The following is a 22,319-nucleotide window of genomic DNA, read 5'->3' as shown; positions in this document are numbered from 1 at the left end:
CCGGGTGCCGTTGCAGCGCCTGCCTCCTCACTGCTCGCTGTGGGCTGCGCTGTGCCTCAGCCTGCCTGTGGCTCTGCCTCCAGCACGACTGCTGCCTGGCGACGACGGGGAGAGGCAGACTTTAGGTAAGAGAAGGAAGGCTTAAATGGTTGGGTCAGTTCTTTTTCCTTCATGGCTCCTTTCTGCAGCTTGAGTCCCCTCACTTTCCCTCTCAGGGCAACGCTAATGAAGCTGACGAAAGCTGCTTCAGGAGGAAATGCTAGAAAAGATTCCTGCCCCCTGAGGTCCCTTGGTGTGCTGCTGGCTGCCCCTGGCTCTTCTCCGGGTGGCACTGGGCCAGTCACTGCCGAGGCCAGCTGGTGTCACTTGGGGTCATTCTCCTGAAATTGCTCTGATGAACCGATTCTTCTTCATGTAAAACACAAAACAAAACAAACAACTTCAAAGGTACGAAGTATTTTGAGTTTTATACTGTGAGGAAAAAATTATCCAGTTGAGAATAAAAAAGCAGCTACATGCTAGTAGAAGAAAAAGGCTTTTTTTCCCCAAGCCTTTGTCAGTCACTTTCTGCTTAAAGCTTCATAGTTGCCCAGGAGATAAGGAAATACAAGTGAGATGCTAAATGAGGAATGCTGGAACACACAGAGGTGTCATTCAGCGAACATTAAACAGTTTCTGGGATTATGCCCACTGAGTAGAAATGTTGCGAAGTGAACAATGGCAATTTAGAATGACTTGCAATAAGTAACACGCATTTTCTTCTCCCAAGTGTTATCTGATCCCACTTTGGCTGGGAGAAAAGCTCTTCCAGCGGACTGAGGGAAAACCCTCATGTGGTGCTGACACACTGCAGTGCTCACACACGAGGCGTATTCTCCAAGGCCACGTTGCTTTCCAGGTGTCACTCAGGTACCAAGAAAACCCAAGCCTGAAATACATTAAATATATTTTTTAAAGTTCACATACTACTAATATTAACTGACAAAAGCAAGGAAGTGAAGCTTTCTTTCTGTGCTAAACCTTTGAATGGCTTGCTGTGGAAGCTGGGTAAAGTTGTTGGCCTTGTGCAGCTTCACGAAACACGCTATAATACTAACACACAGCAGAAGCCTCGTATGGAAAAACTAGCTTAACTTCCTTCTTCTTCTTCCAACTTGCATCCACATGCTATGACCCCGATCCTGGAAATATTTATGCATATCTTTAACTTGTTCTGTCTGATACTACTGAAATTTATTTAAAAGGAATTATTTGCAGTACTAAGGATGAACAGAGGTGTAAAACTGTAAAATCAGTTTAATGTATAGTTTTTAGCAACCCTGTTTCTTTCTAAAAGAAAAACTCTCCGTCGTGTTGCTAGAGTACTGGTGCTAAATCTGCATAGCTGCTGAATTTTGCTTTGTTATCAGTTGCTTAAATTTGCTTAGGAATTAGCACTAGCATAGTTGGAAGCTGCTGTATAAATGGTCAAGACTACAAATAGTCAGAAGAGGAGACTATAACCTGAATGTTTTGCACATACATCACTGTCATATATGTGAAATACATTCTGTATGTATGTTCTTATTTTGCTGACTGACATGCACTGATAAGGCCTAATTCTGGTATTCCAGGATACAGCAGGCATTATTTCATCTATGCTTCCAAATTATGTTGCTTAACATTCACCACAACTTTAAAGTAGTTGTATGAGACAGACAGTGATAAAAGAATGAAAAGATTTTGGGATTTATTGCTGATGTATGAATACAAAGCACAGTTTTTATTTATTTATTTATTCATTTATTTTTGTCTGAGCATTATAAACAATGGGCAATAACCAGCCTTGGCAGCTTTTTGAATACTGTACAAAAAGGTTGTGGTTTCAAACTGATGCCAATATTACTGTGTTGTTTTTTTTAATCCTCATTTCCTTGCTCACAAGCAAAAGGAGCTCCATGCTCCTTCCCTTTAGGTAAACACATCCGAGCAACTCAAGGCTTCTGAAGGGAAGCAGCATCCAACAATCTTTTTACAACTATGCTAACAGCATGTAAAGCACAGTTCCACCCTCCTTGTGCAGTTCCACATGGTCACCTCAGTAGAATAATGGTTTGCCCAGAGCATGAATTCCCTTGGGTGGTGACTGTCAATTGACTCCAACTGTAAAATGCAGTGAGAGCAAACAGTGGTGGGAACACATGCTGATATTCGCATCACTGCTTCCCTGCACAACGCTGATGCTGACATGTGTCAGGATGCTGGCTACCATCTCCTCCCTGGCTAATAGGAGAGTGTGTCCTAAGGTGCTTCTTCACCTGTAGTACTAATGGCAGTCCTGTTCACAGAGGCTTCTTTTCAGATCTTCCAGAAAGCCTTTATTTTATTTTTTTTTCCTTTTTTTCTTTTTTTCTTTTTTTTTTCCCCTGTGTAAAACCATTTGGATAACTGACCAGTTATTCATGTCAGAAGCTGTGGCCATGGAGAGTGTATTTTGTAACATTCTACTTACACTGTCACATACAGATGAAATTGAGAATATGTGCAGAATTATTCTGACCCTAGTACAAGGTAAACTTGAATCCTCTGTGATCTGATATGATAATGACAGGAAACTCAAACAGGTAAATATCTGACTTCCCCAGGAGGAAGTGCTGTATGCTTGAATTCAGGTGATGGTGAGTAATGAGCGGAAGTGTTCAGAGGCTCAGCTCTGCAGAAGATAGTCCTGTCCAGTGTGCAAGTTCCTTTGTGGTAATGTCAGCTAACTGTGACCATACACATACCAATGCCACTCCTGTCGTTAATCAAGTTAGGCAGTGATTACACTTGAGCAACTTTCATGACAAGCAGGCCTATAGACTCCAATCAGCAGATCCTCATCCTGGTTTTGCACTATGTATTGTTTGGAAGGGAAATAGGATCATAGGTGAGTGTCTGCTGTTACACAGAGAAAGAAAATGATTGGAATTATTCAACATTGCTTGCAGCAATCCTCAAGTTCAGTAGCTCATGAAAGGCAGTAGTGCAACAGGCACTAATCAGGTGTCTGTCTACTGCTCTGAAAGGCAGGGAATTGTTTCAGTTCTCTCACTGATGCTGGGAGACCTCTCCCGTGCATGTGGGTGTTTCTATTCTGTTGCTACAGTACATCTATTATCATTAATTTGACATTATTGAAAGTGAAATCCAGTATGTGGATATTTTTACATGTTTAGTACAATAGCAAATGTATCAAACATGCTTAAAATTAGTGCATAATATCGAACTTTTATATGGCTTGTTCCCTGTGCACTGATACTGCACTGTTCTTCTCTGATGGACTTATTTGACTGGAATACTCACTGTGTAGACTGCAGAAAGTAAAGGAGGGAGTCTGATACACAGGTACAACATATGTGCTCTAAGCACCTATCTTATAGCATCTTCTTTCCTCAGAGACCTCCAGCTGCAGCTGTGAATCTTGAAACACTTTTTCCTATTTTAAATTTGCCAGTAACTGTATCACTTCAGTAAAGCTTTGCCCAAATTCACACTGGAATTGCAAACAGGATCAAAGTCTGTGGCGTAATTAAACCCATCCCACTCACAAGAATTCAATCACTTTTCCAAAAGCTACTTCGTATCTACAAAATGAGTTTGCTTGTATGTGCTATTGTCATCTGGTTCCCATTATCTAAGCTTTGAGACTTATATATGAGGAAACATTAAGTAAAACATTTTTATTAGACACTTTTAAACTACACAGGAAAATTGAGAAAGTATTCAGCAAGTAGGGCAGTAGGTTAAGTGAACTAGTTTTACCTAAGGCAGAATTTGCACCCTAGATCACATGGTGTGACAACGTGGCTGCACAATTTCAGACATAGCCAGAAACGACTGCATCCAGCTGTGTGGTAATAGGTTAGACTCTGGCTTCGAAGTCAGAGATTCAGTAAGAGCCTAAACTTTGGGTTCTGTGACCTTCAGTTATGCTCTGAGGGCTTGCTTTCTCCAGAAGTATTTCTGAAGACCTGGATGATAGCTGTATACATACTACAGAATACTTGGAATTAAAATAGTAGTGTTGGCATCATGTGCTGCATGGGCTGTTAAATCCATATTGCCTCCTAAGTCTACAATGTGGGCTCTCTAGATTTAGTGATTCTTCACATTGTTCCAATTCCTGCTTAGTTGTTCTGATGTGGGCGTCTGGAGCAGCCATAAAAAATGTCAAGCTTCTTATGGATGCTTCACAGTCCTATAGCTGTGATAGATGCAAACTTTTATTTGCTCCACTAGAAAGAGTTCTCATTTGCCAGCAGAATTTCAGGATGTATAAAAGTGCTGTAGTTTTCTGTATTTTATCTTCACAAATATTTATCATGTACTGGTGTGAAAAAAGAAGTCCAATTGGCCAAGGTCAGGCCGAGTTCCAAAGAACAAAGGAAATGGAGCATTGTAGTGGGAATATGGACTATTATAACAATGCACAATTATCTATACTTAATTAAAAAGAAAAAAGAAAAAATGCATTCTCATGTGACATAGTAGAACTGTATCTGAATATCAGCATCACCATGCAAGTAAGAATTAAGATTTTTAAGAGCTTTTTAAAAATAGTAAAACAACATCTTTAGCAAATGTGCTAGCACACTGGCAAGTAAGCTACTGCTTCCTGTGGTTTTGTACTTTATACATCCTCCTCTAAAATATGGCCAAAGGCCTCTGGCTCATTTGATTAGCAGTTGCTCAGCTGTCTTGGTCTACAGCCATGCTTGGTTGTGCTCAGCAATGTGGCTCTGCAGAATGCAAAGCAAGGATTAGTTTGGCTACAGGCTAACTCTTGTATAGTTTAAGTCAGCCAGAATCATGATGACTGGCGTTCTGAATGTTGGAAGTTTTGACACAAGCAGCTCAAATGCCCTTGGTTAATTATTTTTTTTATTGATATTTCTAAAGCACCCATCTGTGTGGTATCAGTGCTCACCTCTCTTATGTTGGAGCAGGATTAAACGAATGTTTGCACCAAAAAGCTGCCCACAGCTGGAAGCCACTCATTTGCAAGAATCTCACTGAGGTCAGATTGGTAAGCAGAAGGGCAGTGCCAGGCACGTGTTGCTCATAGGTAGCTAAATTTACGTCAGTGACCACCAGAGACTCCCACAAGCTGAATGGCTCATCAGAGGCCTCCTGTCCCTGTGCCATCATGGCATCTACCCAGAGAGGAAGGGCAGAGAAGAAAGGGGATCAGGCATTTCAGACAGCTCCAGCTGCCCACTGGCATGCCCTGTGCTTTCATCATTCCTTGGACCAGACTTGCTTCAAACAGTGCCTGCGTAGCATTTAGCAAGTCTTCTAAAACCTAGAGGGCAGGGATAACAATGGTTGTTTTAAAAGGATCAGAGAAATGAAAACTGCCTGAAGACGTGCCCCCGTCCTTGGGCACAGGGAGAGCAACTGTCAAACTGAAGTAACAGGACAGGACAACTGGAAAATATTCAGAAAATTTATTTTTGGAACTGCTATATTCACTTGATACTTAGCATCTATACTTTCTGAAGAATAAATTGTGTTGACGTCCAACCCCATCACCTGCAGCTCCAGTATCCGGTCCCAGCCCTGGTAGAAAAGGGCCGTTTGGTATAGAAGACACAGTGTGATACAGAGAAGCAGCAGATGAAGCAAGAACAGCATTGTGGATGCTACCAGGGAGCTCAGTGCCCACTGACGCAGCAGGGCCTGCTTTTTTCTTCAGAGGGCTTCTGCTCAGGTGGCCCTCCTTCAAATCCAGGTTCATCAAGAATGCACCTGATGCTCTCTTCTTTATACCAGCACTACGCTTGAATCTTCTTAGCAGATGGGGATAATTTCTCTTGAAATAGGGGTTGTAATAGTAGAGAAACTACAAAATGCAAAGGAGAAAATTTACTCACCACCATTTCAAGATTGGAAAAGACAAAGGCACAATAACTAGTAATTAGAACCTCAGAAACAAGCAGAGAGGACTCTCAGGGGCATTTTAGACATGAATACATGTGAATAAAATGTTATGGTACAGTTCTGTTAAGTACAAGGTCCCTGAAAGTAATGCCTCCTGTTTATTTCATTGGAAACCACAACAGATATAAAGCATAATAAAACTATTTGATAGAATAAATCTCAGCTACAAAACACTCTTTCAACACAGCCACCACCATTGTCGGTGCATTTTTTTCCTGAGATGAACAAGAGTCTGAGTGCCACACTTGGGGAGATCTGCACAGCTGTCCAGAACCAGGCCTTCATTCATGTCTCTGTTGCCACTGCTGAAACACACCATCCACCAACACGCTGTGCTGACATCCAGCATTTGGTCTCCATAAAAGTTGAGCAAGTGTCCATGAATGTCAAGGGGAACCATTTTTTCAGCCTTTAAGAATTCAATGACACACTATTGCTTCGCATACATGTCCATGTCAATGCCATTTTGTCAGACTGCCTGTCTACTGTTATGTGTCACATAACAAGAAAGTTTAATGGAATATCAGGGTGGGAGGTTCATCCTCTACTGCCATACCATGTAAACCCACTTCTGACACTACGGGGCAACATAATTCAGTGGGAGACATTACTTTCAGAGCAGCCATTGTAGTAACTACCCTTGCTTAAACTCTTGCCATTTGAGAGCAGCAGAGAAATGTAATATTTTCAAAAGCATAACAGTTGGTTTAGAAACCCAAATACCACCAACCTTCAGGCATCTTATTTATACTGAGTGACCACCAATCCCCAATCCCACCAGTCCCAAGAGTATTTCATGGGTAGGGGGACCCTAGGTGGACTATGTACCTTGCTAGAAGTGGAAACTGCTGCTTCATCTGCTTGGAATTTAGCACGTGAAGCAGATCTTGGCAAATCTCCTTCCATAATGAAGAATCCGTGAAGATGAAGCTGACGAATGAAAGTTTTCATGCTGCCAATGCTGAAAATTTGCAGACATCCTCTCCTTGCCAGCACTTCCCTTTTGAAGAGTGTTTCCTCAATCACTATAGAGTTTCCATCATCAGCCCACGAAATGGACTGAAAGTACTTGCTTTCAACAATTTCCCAGAGTTTTTTCAGAAAGGAGAAGGATGCAAAGTCATTGCCTTTGCCAGAGCACTTTTCAGAGAGATTAAGAGGTAGTCTTTTTGAGGAAGCTTCCTCACATGAACGTTGAGAAGTGTTTTCTGCTTTTATAGATCCTAAGGCAGCATCCTGAGCATCTGCTTTACCATGTTCTTGAAGGACAGAAAAAGCTGAGGCTGCCGAGTCAATGTCCGAAACAGAAACATTTGGTGTTTCTGATAAAGATATCTCCATTTTAATGTTTAATTATTTAATGATTAATTTAATGATTAATTCTTCACTCAGGAATTTCTGTCCGTGTTTCTCCAGACGATGAGGTTTGTCCTGCCATCAGCAGGATGAAGCATGTGGCTCCCGTGGTGTGGGGAGCAAAGAGAGGACTGGGACATTCAGAAACATCACTATGGTGACTGTGCTGCACCACAGTGACATCACAGACAGGTGACTGCTAGCAAAATGTGGCAGTGACATACTTGTTAATTAAGGAAATATGATTCCAGATGTTTATGCTGCCTAAACCAATAGGCAAACAGATATCTATAATTTCCCAAAGGAAGACTTATTCATTAATAGCTTTGTTGGGCACATTTCTGTAGGGACTTAGTTTCTGCCTGTGAACCTTTCTAGAGCTAGTGCTCCCTCTTTGATCTGCTTCTAGACAACTTTATGCAAACTTGATAAGCTTTCAGTTTTTACTGAAGATCTCTCATTTCTGTAGTCTAAGCTGTTGATTAAGCAGTACCTCTTTGAAACCAGTATGCTTGCCAATTTCTGGTTCAGATTTAACAGGATGTTACCATCTTCATCTTGGCATATGGATGTTTGATTTGAGAAGTATGCTCAGATTTCCTATCCTAACATCTAATGTTCCATTTTCAGTCTGCACTGCAATGAGCTGCTGAGTAGCCTTTGCTACTGGTGGAGCTCTTATGTTAGCCACACACTGCCCTCTTGCCGAGTTTTATTGAATGGAGCACTGGTGATGGGACTCTTGGCTCTCCTGAGCTGGAGCAAAACAGACAAAAGACATTCTTGATGAGGGCACTGAGATCTTTCAGTATGGAGAACAGGCTCAGGGGAGACCTTATCACTCTCTACAACTCCCTGAAAAGACGTGGTAGTGAAGTGGGGATTGGCCTCTTTTCCCAGGTGATAGGATGAGAGGTAGTGGCCTCATGGAGTTCAGGTTGGATATTAGGAAACATTTATTCTCGGAAGGAGTAGTTAGGCATTGGAACAGGCTGCACAGGGAGGTGGTGGAGTCACTGTCCCTGGAGGCATCCAAGGAAATTCTAAATATGGCACTGGTGGACACAGCTTAGTGGGCATGGTGGTGATGAGTTGATGGCTGAACTGCTTTTTTTCTAACCTTAATAATTCTATGATTCTTAATAGAATAAATTATGCTTGGAACTAACTGTGAAATGATGACTCATCTCCAGAGTTCCCATTCTGTCAGTGGCTGCTTGTAACTAAATATTGGCAATGTCTTGTATTTTCTTTGAAAAAAGCAAAGTATTCTCAGTTTACTTTCAGTCTGGCCATACACATAAAAAAAACATTAAAAACTATTTCCAACAGAAATCCGTCAGGATTTAATCCATTCTTTTAAAAGGATCTAATCCTGTAAAGCTCCAGATCAATTACTCTGGGAGCTAAAGCTATCAAAAATTGTGGTGTTTCTTTTATTTTTTTCAAAAGCAGGATAGAATACATTAAATTTTCATCAGATATCTGGCCAACATTCTATTTTCATTTAAAATGTGCTTTATTTACCAGAGGATCCAAATAAAATATTGCCTCCTGTTATTAAATGATAATTCGATAAGGAATTTGAGTTTTTAGAGGAAAGCAGAGCGTCTCTTTCTATTAGAACCTTTGGGCAGTGGCATAATATTACCACTAATGGTGGTTGCCTAGGAAAGTTTGAATAGCAGTCATTCTCATAACAGAAGAAGTACATCTGAGCACACAGCTACCCTTCATTAACACCTTTTTAATCATCTCAGTGCCTGCAGGACAGCACATTTTGTATTACTCTGTTAGAAGTGATGGACACTTATAAGACAACGATCTGCAGCTCTATTAAAAAAAAAAAACAAAAAAAACAAAAAAAAACCAATTTCTACGTTCTGTGCTGTAATTAGGCAATTGAGCACAGTCAGCTTGAAGGAAAAAAAATCTCCCATTTCTTACTCCGTGAGAACTAAGGCGTCTCTACCACTAGAGGGTGAGACAACTACAAACCAAGTACTGAAGCCTAAGTCCTTTCTGAGGAGGGTATAAATCTAAATTAACACGAGGACAGTACCTCAGGTGATACTTTGGTTATTCATTTTCAGAAAGGTGCATGCTGTGGACATAGTATTTTTCTGTTGATTTCACATGCTTCAATGCAGAGCTGAAAAGAAATATGGGAACAATCTGTCATAATGAACAACAGTGGAACAAAACTTACTGTCTAGACTATAGATTTTGGGTCTTGAGAGGCAGAGTTACAAAAATAAATTCTGATCTTGATTCAAGTGTTGAATCAACTGTTCTGCTTCAAGAAAGAACTACTTTTGGCTTAGAATGCCTCCCTCCCTTGTAGTCAGAAATCTGAAAAACAGTTCTCTGCCTCGTTCCCTTTGATCAATACCATCTATACTGAAGGCTTTCTTAGTTGTTTTCTTGCAGTTTGACTTCTGCAGTACTTTTTTTCCCTATCACTATGAGACGGTCTGATGCAGTTGCCCCGTGTACCTTTCAAAATCTTTGTTTTGTGTAGTTTAGGATGGCCGCGTGTTTTGTAGTCCTGGCAGAAAACTGTAACTAGTTCCTACTAACATGCCCCGTGTTTCTTGACAAAACATTTTACAAATAAGTTTTGATGCCTGCAGTCTCTCAGAAGATATATTTCTCTGAAGGCTTCCCTGACACCAAAAGTATATCATTCACGTTCAATTGATGAAAGAGTGATTGATAACTCAAAGATTATACAAATCAATATGCTGTTTCTTCAGGAACAATGTTTTCTGTTTTAAAACAAAAATGAAGTCCCACAGGGTGCAGTAACATCAAGTTATTTTTCTGTTCTCGCTCTTACAAAGGTCTCTGAAGAATTCCAACTTTAAATGCTTTGACAGTGCCTGTGTCTTGCTACTATGTTGTTGTTTCTTTGGCAATGTGAAGGTCCAAATTCAGCCTCCTTCTTTTTTTCCTGAAGAAAGACTTTGATATTGAACTTGTAAAAAATACTACAAAAGTTTTGTGTGAGGTCAGGAGAAACAAAACCAAGAGTCTTTTTAAGCAGTAGTAAAAGAGACAAAATCAAAGAAGAGTACTGTAGGCAGTTCTAAACAACTGCCTGGGAGACTTTAGTAGTTCATCTGATGTTAAATGAAAGATGACTGTGACAAGAATTACAGTGACATTTCGAGATGCTAGTTCTAGTCAGAAAAAAAGCAGCATCCACCTTTGTTTAGGCGATTACAGTTCAGTGCAACAGATGGATCAGAAATTGGTTGTAAATCACTTTTTGTGATTATCAACAGCATTTAATTTTTAGGGAAATTAACTGCTGAGTTTGTGAAGTTACATGTTGGATTTTGCATTGTTCTGGTCTGAAATCTTATCACGCCCTGGTTTAGCTGCCTGCCCGGATGCTTATTGGCTGCATACTTATGACACAAAACTAGCCCTTGTTGGATCTTCTCAAAGTAAATATCATTAGTAAGCCAAAGTTAGATAGAAACTTGCTCTGCTGTTTATATGTTAGTTTACTTGTGATTCTTACACAATATTCACATAATTTTAGAGAAACTACAGAATAATTTTCCTTTTTTTTTTTTTTAAGGTATATATAATTGAGATAATGTTGGCTATACTTCATTTTTCAAAGATTTGAAGTGAAACAAATGATGACATTCTCTTGCGCTGACATTAAAAAACCCTGGCCCTTTTCTATGGGCTCTTTTCTTTCAGTGTCCTAAATACCATAGAAGTAATAGAGCGTTTATAGTTGGAGGCAATGACTGCTTTCTTCATTTCAGAAGAGATTTTGAACCCCAAACCTATCCAGAAGCTTTACCGGGAGGTAGAAATCAAATCATATGGAACAATGTTCAGCTAGAACATTGTTTTGCTACTCTAGATATTACATAAAGTACAAACTGCTAAAAAGTACTTAGTAGCTATTTAAATATGCTGCAAGAATATGTATCACACCAATTATTTTACTTTGTAATTTTATTTTATTTTGACAGTGGAACATAGCTGTTCTAGCTTAGAAAACTGCAAGTCTCTCCTGCTTTTATCTCAAATTGTCACAGCACCAACAGTAGATGTTAGCTGCCTACTAGTTTCTAAGGCTCAGAGCCACGCCTGGTGCCAAGTTAAATGACTTAAAAACTTACTATCAAATTCAATCACAAAACACTGTGAACAGAAAGGCCTTTTCAGTTGAGAGGCAAGAGTTGTGACTTGATCTTAAAGAAAAAAATGAGATTAAAAAGCCCGGTCTTGGTTGCAATTTCTAAGGCATTGCTTTTTTTCTCTCTATCTCTTCTGTAATGAAAATACTTGAGGCAGCAAAACATTCTTTTTTTGTATGATGCTTGAAATTGGTTAGGAGAGGGCTGGTGGTGTCTAACTTGATTAACAGAAAAAATGGTAATAAAATTCCTAAAGGAAAAAGGATCCTTGAGAGAGAAGAGTGCTCTGGCATGGCTCATTCTTATGATCTAGTTTTGGTATTATTGGTCTACTCGTTCTGGTGCTGCAGTAGAGCTCTGCTCATATGGATAAGTGACGGAGGGGCTTTGGGGCTCCAGCAGAGGAAATGATCTCCCCAAGACTAGATCTGACTGAATGCATCTTTTCACTGCAGCACATCTGGTGGAGCCACAATGTTCTACATTTTTTCAGCCCTTTTCAAACTGGTAAACTAAAGCTGTTTATATTGTTTTGGGTAGCACTGTCGCAGCCAGGAGGAAACAGCTGTTTGAATGCTGTTTTCCTTTCATCTGGTGTCCCCCTCCACATGGACTCAAGCTGTCTTGGAACAGAAGGGCTGCTGCTTTGGTGCCACTTCCCTGCTCTGGGGCTTGGGGAACACTTCTTACCCTGTCTGGCTTGCTTCTTTCCTGCCTGTGTGGCTTGGCCACCAGAGTTTGCCGATCTGATATTCTTGTCCACAGAAACACAAATAGGAATGGCAGGTAACAATGCAGTGGATATCTGTTACTTGTTTCAAATGCAGCTGTCAGATAAAAGCAGAGAGCGCTATTTTGCAAACTGCCCATCCATACAGGCTTCTACAGGAATGAGAAGCCAAAAAAACCATACCGTCCATTTTAGAGACCTTGCAAATAAGCATAATTTTATTACACTTGCATGTTTTAGAGTATGACAGCAATTTTAGGCTTGAAGAACTTGGTGGTAAACACTCTAATTAATCACTCTAACAGTGTTCAACTTTCAAAGTAAATTATTTGTTTTAAAGGTTGAACATGTCATACGGCAATAGCATCTATCCAGCAGCTATGAAATTTCCAAGAGCTCGGTGGAGAGAGAAAAATCTCAGAAATAAGAAGATAACGACCGGGACGACAAGAATCAGACAAGGTGGGGGAAGGAAGAGGGGAGAGCCTCAATCCTTCAATTTATCACATATTTTTGAGTCATATTATAACATTACAAAGACATACACATCATATAAATAGTCTGGAAATATGCTTTAGTCACTGACATATACAATTGCCAGAAGCAAATAGATGGTAAAATAGGTGGTAAAGCAGTGGGCCAAATTCTCACCAATGGTTACGCATGATGAACTTCAAAATCTATTTCTTCTCATTTGTTTGTTCTTTTAAAGCATGACACTTGCATGGTAACTGTTGAGTCATGGGCTGATTGAGCACCTGGGGAAAGGACCCCCATCAGCTCTGGGAGCACAGGTGAAGGCAATTCAGCTGTGTGACTGCAAGGGGTGGAGTCTGGCTGTGCCTCTCTTAGAGCTCATTTAAGGGCTGACTGCTATGGGGGAAAGATTTTTTTTTGGAGGTTCCTCTTTGGTGAAGTGTTCTCCTGCAGGCTTAGACTCTTCTGACGCAGGTGAGCAATTTTCTTCTTTTCCTTTGTAGCTCCTTTTTACTGTATTGGTCCTTCTGTCATTGCAAATCTGTTGTATTGACTTTCCAATAGTGTTGATCTGTCTAATTACTCTGATACTGAAGCTCAATGGACCAAATTCTTACTCTTGTTCTGTTTTATTCCTGCCTGATGCAGGCAGAAGAAAGAATTAAATAAGTAGTTAAGAAGAGAAAGCATTTCTAGAGGTAAGTCTTCCCACTATAAATAAGACATGCTTCTGTGGTTTTTAATAAAATTTAGAAGTGTTCTATTCTCTCCAAATCAGTAAACTGTTGACTCTGCTCTGACTTAGATGGAGAGGAAGCATGTTTTGAGCACTAAATTTCGAGCTTAATACAAAACTTGATGGATTATTAAGTAAAAAACCTGAAATATATGTAAGGGTCCTTTATTAAATGTTGTGTACTATGTCGCAGTCCTGGAATTAGATGTGTGCTATGTAGCTGTTTTAGAGCTTTTTGCAGGAAGCAGATGTTGTGGCTGTAATGTTATGGTTTACTGATGGTAAAATGCTAGTGTACTTAAAGAAGACTCTTACCCAGTTTGAATATGAGTGAAGATATAAGAAACTTAGGAGTGTGAATTAACAGGCTGTAAATACCTGCCTGATTTGTAGGAATTAAAACACTGAGATACACAGGCTGCCTTCTCCATGAGGGAGGCATCTACTCGTCAATCCATTTTTACAGCATTTACACATAATTAGCAAGATTTAAGATTCTGTTTTCTGCCAGGCAATGAATACGGAAGTCATGAGGCAGACAACTGAAACTGTGCTTCTTACCCTGTTCAGCCCAAGCACTCAAATTTTGTGAAACATAAAGTTTTTTTGACAAGAAGCTGTGGTAGCAACTTACGGAAGATGAAGTGCTACTCTGTTATTATTAGCATATGGAAGCACTTTGTGGCTGCACCTTCTGTTGTTCCCAGCTGTGAGGACTGGACCCACTTGGGCACCGGAGCACAGCACACAGTGTTGAAGCAGCCAGACAGGGGTGGTGGGTGGCTTTGTTTCCTGGTGCTTTACAGAAAATGGTATGAGACTTTTTTGCAGTTCAGCCCTGGAGTTTCCATAGAGCTCGGGTGATCTCTTGCTTTTGTATGATGACAGCTTTGGCTTATTTTTCACCAGAATCAATGACTTGTACTTCTCCTGTGCATGGGAGGTAGCAAGGCCTGCCACAGCTAGGGGTAGATGGAGGGAAGGAAGGGCAGACTGTTGCATCTCCATCATAACAAACTGAGGGAAGTGGGCCAAAACCTCAGTGTGGTTAAGTAACCAGCCATGGGGGTGCAAACTAAGTTGTTCAATCTCGTTAGTACCAGACAGCAAGTCTGGAGAGCACATTGCTTGATACCCTAATGTGAAAGTAAATCGATCATTCAAACGAGAAGCCTTTCTCAGTGTGCTGAGAGAGAGTTTTCAAAAAGACTTTGAAGTGTTCTGTGCAAAAGTATTAAGTGATTTTTCTACTGTTTTTTAAACTTCTAGTTAAATGTATTCAAGCTTCTTGAAAGAAGGCAGTCTGCATATACATTGCTTCAGTGAACAGAGCTCCTTATGTGCAGATCAGCTATGAAGCATGCTGTTTCTTTATGCTGCACAGAATTTGAGAATTAAAAATAAAAGCCACTGGCAGATCATGAGATCTGGAATCAGTATGTTCTTTTCCATCACAATTGGGAAGACCCAAAGATAATGAAGTAGTAACTCAATTAGTTGACTTCATTTTAATCTGTGATTCATTCTGTTTGGTAATGCTTTTCTACCAAATATAGGCATTTTGTAGTTCTGACTTTTGGAAATGTGAACTGAGTCTATTGTCATCTAAAGGATACGAAACAGTTGAAATATGGCAACTAATAGTGATGAGAATTGGAAGTACTTTTCAGAGAACAATTCTATAATGCAAATGGAGATGAGATTTCTGGGACTGACTTTAAGGCCTCTGGTTGGAGAAGGGAAACCACTGCATAATTCTTAGTAGGCAGCCAGTGCATGGAATTGTTAATGAATGAAGAAGCACAGATGATTTCATTCCTGCTGAGTAAAATGTCTCAGAAAGATTTAAGGTTAGTGGCAGCTTTCTGCCATGACTTACCAAAGTATTTTGAGTAACTGGGGTATAGTACTTCTTAGAGATGAGTGGAAGGTGACACAAAAAATGGTTAACTGAAAAAGAAAATAAGTAGCAAACAGATAAAGCATATAAATGTACAGAAAAACAGTTTAAAAAAAGAGACAGCTTTAGATTATCTGCTATTTAATAACTGGAAATAAGTTTGTTTAGGACTGCCTTCCTGTGTGAGGTGTACTGGAATTGTTTTTGGGAGGTGTAGACAGAGGTCATGGAAGTCATAAGTGAATAGAACAGAATGGGAAGGAATAGTAGTAGAGCAGTCACCACTTTCAACTGCTGCGAAGTGTGCCCTGAATCTGTCAGCAAGATTTCTGTTTTTGTTTTTGCAAAGGAAAAGTATAGCAAAACAGATCAAACCTAACACTTTTTGTCTGGGTCCCCATCATTCACTAGAGGAAATGACAAACTCATGTTAAGAGATTTTTATGGCTATGCCTTCCCCCTTTCCCCTCAATTCTGTTTTATTCATTAATTGCAATTCCCAGTTTTTGTTCCAAGCATATTAAAAAGGATTAGCACCTTTTCATTCCAATATTCTCTCCTACTTGCCTATAGTTATTGCCACCTTTTTATAATGGTTGATTTTATAACCTTTTGATCTGCTATGGTACTTCACTGACTGTACTTTATAACACCACTGTATTTTTCCTTACAAAGGAACTCAGTTTTGTTTTCAGTTTTTGATTTTTTTAAATATAAATGATCTAAAGATTCATTGGACTTCATGGCCCACTTCATGAACAGTCTTCAATTGCGGTTAAATCTAAGGAATTTTCTAGGTTCAAAATTGGTGTATAAAGGTGTGTACAGAGGGGTGACTGGAACAAGATTACAAAGAGAAATTTTCAAGGAAGAATACATTTAAATACAGGATCCCAAGCAAGTTATCCTATAGAGTAGTTTTCCCATATAAAGTAAAAAGCAATTAAAACAATCTATGAAGATATGAAGAAAATACAAGAAAAGTAAGTAAATGATTTTTTTTTTTAAAGAAAAAAAAGCCAAGTAGCATAATAGGTTTATGTGGTTGACATGATTGTGCTGTCAGCATGGCTCTGTTACTTGTTTCTTGGCCATACAGTGGTGTGGAAATTCAGTGTTATTGAGAGAGAAAGTGACTTCAAGATAAAACATCTGGCAGGGCTGCAGATGAATTCTCCCTTTAAGGTGAAAACCTATTTTACCTTACGTGTTCCAAACAATGCAATTATGAAAACTTATCTGTCAAGTTTTGGCCACAGTGATGCCTAGGGCTCAATATTCCTGTCATTTTGGAGTCAATCTTATTACTGTTCACTTTGTTGTCTTTTCTCTGGCCCTTCCTTAATTTTTCCTGTGCTTGTGATTAGGCTATTTCAGCTATTTAAAAAAAAAAAGTTTACGCTAATATTGGAGCTACTGCATATCTTCAATGAAACACACAGATATGGTATTGTACCACCTTTGTTTCTAACATTCAAATGAGATTTACATGGGTTTGCATTCTACTCCCCACAGAATTTAATGAACAGATATGTTTTTAACAGACTTAGCTGTCAAGTGTAAATTCTGCAAAGAATCTTAGGATAAGAAATTTGTTTTGGAAGATGGGTCATATTTCAATAATGTCATGGTTAGATTGAACTCTAAACTTGAAGCTTGACATAGCACAACTAAATCCTCACATCAATGCTTGTCAGTCATACCATACCTGTTTTTTTTCCAAAAATACAAAAATTCAGAAAATGCAGAAATACAGCTGTAACCCATGGAAGATAGAGAAACACTTATCTGAAGAGGATCTATACCAGCAACTCCAGGATGTGGCTTATGAAATATAATTATACCCAAAGGGAATAGATGCATTCATTGGTACCTTATGCCACAAGAGTTAGCCATCACAGTGTAATAGGTGCATTACCTATCGTGTCTATTTTGGAAGAATTGGAATTACTCACAAAGAATATTTGAGCCCTGTTTGCTTCTAAACTTGGGGGATGAAGTTGTCTTCAGAATATAAGAACCAATTTAAAGACTTGGTACTGGTGGAGAAAGAGCAGTCATTCTTCCAAAGTATTCTGAGATGTCCTGCAATGTACAAGCCTTTAAGGGCTGACAGGCACCCTTACAGCCATGCACAATCCCTCTTGCTTTGTTAGATTGGTATTATTTCATAAGAAAAGTGATTAGATGGGCATTTATTTGGTACAGATTTATATTTGCCTGCCTAGCATTGCGGTTCAGACGGTTTAAATTCCTGCTCAGCCTACTTTTCTCATCATTCAGAAATGTGAAACCAAATAAGCTTCTCCAAGAGAAAGAACTGCATGCAGCATCCTCTCTGTGTTAATAGCCTGGTAAGGCTACCTGGGTAATAGCTGGGGACTAAGTCACTGTGACATGTCTTTTACTACCAGATATGCCTTAGATGTGATTTTTGCTTTTGCACTTTCTTGTGCTACTGGTTTTTGACCTTAATGTTCCTTTAGGGTGTGTCTTTGTTCCTGATATATCTCCTGAAAAGGACGGTTACAAAATTTCATTTACTGTTTTAAGTGTTTGGCTTAGTTCATGTTGTGAGTTGTAAATCAGGCTGTGACTACAAATGAAGGCGACCTGTTTCATGGATCTATTGTTCTGCACAGAATGAAACAAAGGCAAGGGTGCATAAAAGGCAAATTGTTCTAACCGAAACAACATCTGAATACTACTTCTACAGAACGCAAGTACTAACGGTAGGAATAGAAAAGAGAACTTTGTGATATCTGTTTAAGAAGAGTTGTATGGAAGGTTTTTGAAAGTGAAAATTAAGTTTGGCAGAAGATCTGTAAGGCTCAGCTACCTGCTAAAGGTGTCAGCTCTTAATTTTACATCTGTTGTTGATCACACCTCAGGACTTGATAATCTGTTTATGATTGTGTCACTGCTGGGGAAGAGGTGATGTTAAATTGCTGTGTATAGTCAAGCAGGGGACTTGCTCTTGCATGTATTTTTGATGACAAACAGTCCCAGGGAGGCATTGCTGGTGCACTACACCAGTACCCTTACAGGAAGGAATCATGTTTAGTTTTGTTATTCTTTGCTGCCTCAGGCGTAAGCTTCTATGATCTCTCAAGATATTTTAAACAAGGTAGAGTTATTATCATCTAGACCTTAAACAAAGGAATAATTTATCTGTAATCTCAGTTTTGTGTTAAGAATTGTCATTTTGCATTTGTTTAGCGACTGAATTAGAAGAGAAGCCAGGTCAAGGAGAGCTGCTGAGTGCTGGCACCCAGTGCTCATGTTAAGTAAGGCTTTAGTGCATTATAAAAATGGTGTATTATCTGGGCTGCTATCCTCAGGATCCTTCCTTGTGAAGGGGAAAATGTACTGAACTCCATTCTGAGCATGTTCGTCTCTCTTCAAACCTCTCAGCCCATGCGCTCTGTTCCACAAGGGGGTTTGTTCCCAGCAGCAGCATGTATTTTGAATCTTTGGAAGGCATGTTGAATGGCCATTACATTTTTACTGTAAAAATGTTTGTGTAGTGGCTGTTTATGGGAAGTGAGAGCTTCACAAAAAGTTAAGGTAGTTCCTTTTTTGGCTCGAAGCAATGGCAATAGAGCTGGAGTTGCAGATTTGCAAAACACTGTGGAAGGATGATTGTTCTGAATTTGCTGCCCCAGGGACAGCATGTAAGTACATACAAAAAGCCTGCCTTTGCTAACCGCTCACCCCTGGGAAGGCAGCTGGGAAGCAAAAGAAGCAAGCCTGTAGAGCCTAAGTGTTACCTGCGCGTGGTTCAGGGTTGCCTGCAGTTCTGCTCAGAGGAGCTTCCAGGAAGGGGCAGCCTCATCTTTGTGCTGAGGCAGTTCATCTTTCTTTTGGGCTGTTTGCCCATCCACAGCTCCTTGATGTCTCCTGGGTCTGCTGTCCACTGGCCATCACGTTCTTTAGAAGCAGTTGTATCCAGAGGTGTGGAACACGTCTCTGAGTTCCTGTGGCACTGCAGGAACACACGCACTGCAAACAACCCACCTGCCAGTGACTGCTGGTGGGCAGAGCTGCAACCACTGCTGCAGCTCTAAGTTCTGCTGCTTGGGCTGAGCCAGCTGCTGTAGTCTCCAGGCACATGTGTCCAAAGTGAGTGAATGTTTCATAGTAAAATATGACAAGTCTACTTTGTGGTCTTTTAAAAATATTTCTGGCATAGCAAAAGCAAGAAAGATGGGAGACAGGATTTCATATGGGATTACTTGGTGCTAGTACAGCATTTGCTCCTTGCCAAGTTTTTGGTTAAGTTGGAGCGTGCAGTATTATGATGAGGCGAGACACTCTTTAAATAGAAAATAAATGTTATTGCCATCTGCAGAGCAATTTGATGAATCAAATGAGTTAATGAACTCTTTTATTGGTCTTTTTTGAATAAACAACTTCATACGGGTTTTACAAATCCAATGTTGGATTTTTTTCATATCTCTACCCTGACAAATTATCAGAAAATTGTTACATGGTTACTATCTTTGGTATACGTTCCTTTCTGATGCTTTGCTCTGATCTGATACAAATACTTGTAATGAGATTTCAAGAATACTGATGTGATCTTACAGAAATCATTTGATGGGGAAATGCATATGTGCTAGTCTGCTGCCCTATGTCAACTATGGCAACTGTGCTGTGACTGATCAGCAGATAGTGGTCTGCTTCAAGCATGCAACCTTTGAACATCAATATAAGTATGCATTGGGCAGCAAAGATACAAATCTAAAACCTAAAGTCTATTGACATAAACTCTGCTCTTAAGAACAATGGGAATACTGTTCCAAGTGTGGCAGAGTGTCAGAAAGATGAAATGGCCTGGAATACACCCAGATCTGTACTGTCTGCAATCAGCTGTGGCATGAGACAAGTAGACTGCCCAGGTTTCAGTTATTGCCTGTTAATGGAAGGATTCTTTGGCTGTGCTCTATTAGCACATTGCTGGGGAAAATGCCTTGTTCTAACATGTATGGTACCTGGCACAAAGTCCTGATCTCTTTTTTTGGACATCTAACATGAACAAGATTCTGCTGTATTCCTATGAATGTTTTAATCCTATTTATGTGTGCCAGTCATTCATTTTGAATAGTTTGAGACATTTCAGGTGTTGGCATTTTTATACCAGCAATCAAATGTAGCAAATATCATACTTTATCACCAGAAACCACATATCTTACTCAAGTTTAACAAGTAACTTCATGAATTAAAACAAGAGCTTATGCTCCCCAGCAGCTATAAACATCTGTTTAAACATGTTAGGGATTATTAGTGCAGTACCTCAACCTTGTTAACTTGAAGTGTGAGCCAGGTCTGCAGTCCAAAGCAAGCATGGGAACTGTGAGGTAGCAAAAGAGGGGTTGGGGGGCGTTTTCTAGCAGAGTGAAGATTAATTGGACATATACAATAACTACACACAAGCTTTAAACTTTCATTCAGATCTAGTCCAGTCATAAAAACACAGCTGTTCAAGCTAACAAAGCATTATAGGTCTAGACCTGCAAATGAGCTCATGAAGAGTATTAGAAATTAAAACCTGTAATAAAAGTCTTAGAGCACATTTAGTTGTCACATCTGTGCTTCCACTGAAAATAGGTCTATGTTAAGTGTTGGGCTTTGGGGCTCGTTATGAATGCTCTCAAATTGTAGGACTGAACAATAATCAGTCTTGGGTCCTCAAACACCAATATAATGTCATGAGACTAAGGAAGCTGAGAGACAGTCAGTGAGAATGATTATCTTATGTGGAAGGATACTAAGTGTTTGTTTTTTATCTTACAAGAGAAGATGTGAACACAATACTTGTCTCATCCTGCTTCCTCTCCAGTACACTTCTGTAACTTACCCGTAACTAAAATGCATCTGCTGATCTTTATTCAAGCAGAATCTCATGGTGGTTAATGCTTCTGAAACTGGTAGGTGTTCCTCCTAAAACTTGTTCTACCTAGCCTCAATGGTTTTGTTCTTTCTCAGCTCTTTTTGTGATTGGGGACCTGTATTCTAAGGACAGCTGCTCTGCAGGTGATGTGTGGATATATCTTCCAACTCTGTAGCTCTTTCCCTTCAGTCAAACTAAAGCATTAGCCTTTTCTAACACAATCTTATGGTTGTTAGGATTTTAGTTTGTGTCAGGTGGCTAAAATAAAGCCCTTAGTATTTTCATCATACTGTTCTTCTCTCCATTTTTTTCAATGACTGTAGAAAAATTAACCTTTGGCCTGTCATTAACCATTACACAGCAATCACTGTCTCAGTGTTCCTATGCCAGCACCTCAGTGATGGACGAATCTTGCACATCTTTTCTTAACTGAAATTTTTATTCTTCGACAAAACTGAAACTTGCAGTTAAATCCCTTGATTATGCAAATACTTGTTGAAATTCTGCCTTTCTTACATCTGTCCAAGGAGCTGCTAAAAATGTTTCTCTTTCTCATGATTCTGATCACGTTGCGCAATTCTTTGAACTTGCCTTATTTCCTGTGTTACCCCTACTTTACTTATGAACTGCTTCCATCACTTTCAAGTTCCTGCACTAACAGCAAGCTTGGTTGGATAATTCTCAGCACTGTAGGATATCATGTAATCATTTCCTGTGACAGAAGCAGCCTGTTAATTACATGTAAATGAATAGATGTAGCTTTTTTGGTGTTTATTTTAGTTTGTTACCCAGAGTTGCATTTTAGGAACTCTCATGTTCTGCAATATGATAAACTTAAAACAGGGTGGGTGGAATAATGAGAGAGGACTGATTATTAGTGATATACTCAAAACTGGTAGCTAGTTATGGGAAGAGATCATTAGTATCATTAGGGTACCAGGTAGTGAGAAAACATTAGAATTTAAGAATCTGAAGGAAACAAGTACTTTGCACTTAGTGTGTGTACTGTGAAGCTGAAGGAGCAATCAGACACTGAAATACCAGCAATCCATCACTGGTATCTTGTAAAGTGCCAGGGGATAAGCAGACAAATCAGTGCC

General features: G+C 39.7%; 1 protein-coding gene across 1 annotated transcript; it reads right to left on the bottom strand.

Moving 5' to 3' along the window:
* Nucleotides 1-5,500: 5,500 nt before the first annotated feature.
* Nucleotides 5,501-7,302, bottom strand: LOC306947110 (uncharacterized protein; the record flags this gene model as incomplete). Its single annotated transcript, XM_079536315.1, has 2 exons — nt 5,501-5,863; nt 6,790-7,302. 2 exons carry the CDS (start codon nt 7,300-7,302, stop codon nt 5,501-5,503), a joined length of 876 nt encoding a protein of 291 aa, XP_079392441.1.
* Nucleotides 7,303-22,319: the final 15,017 nt, after the last annotated feature.

This window comes from Tetrao urogallus (genome assembly GCF_951394365.1).
Source record: "Tetrao urogallus genome assembly, chromosome: 5".
Taxonomy (NCBI): Eukaryota; Metazoa; Chordata; class Aves; order Galliformes; family Phasianidae; genus Tetrao; species Tetrao urogallus.
Note: the sequence above shows the minus strand (reverse complement) of the source record. Positions and strands in the feature narration are given on the sequence as shown.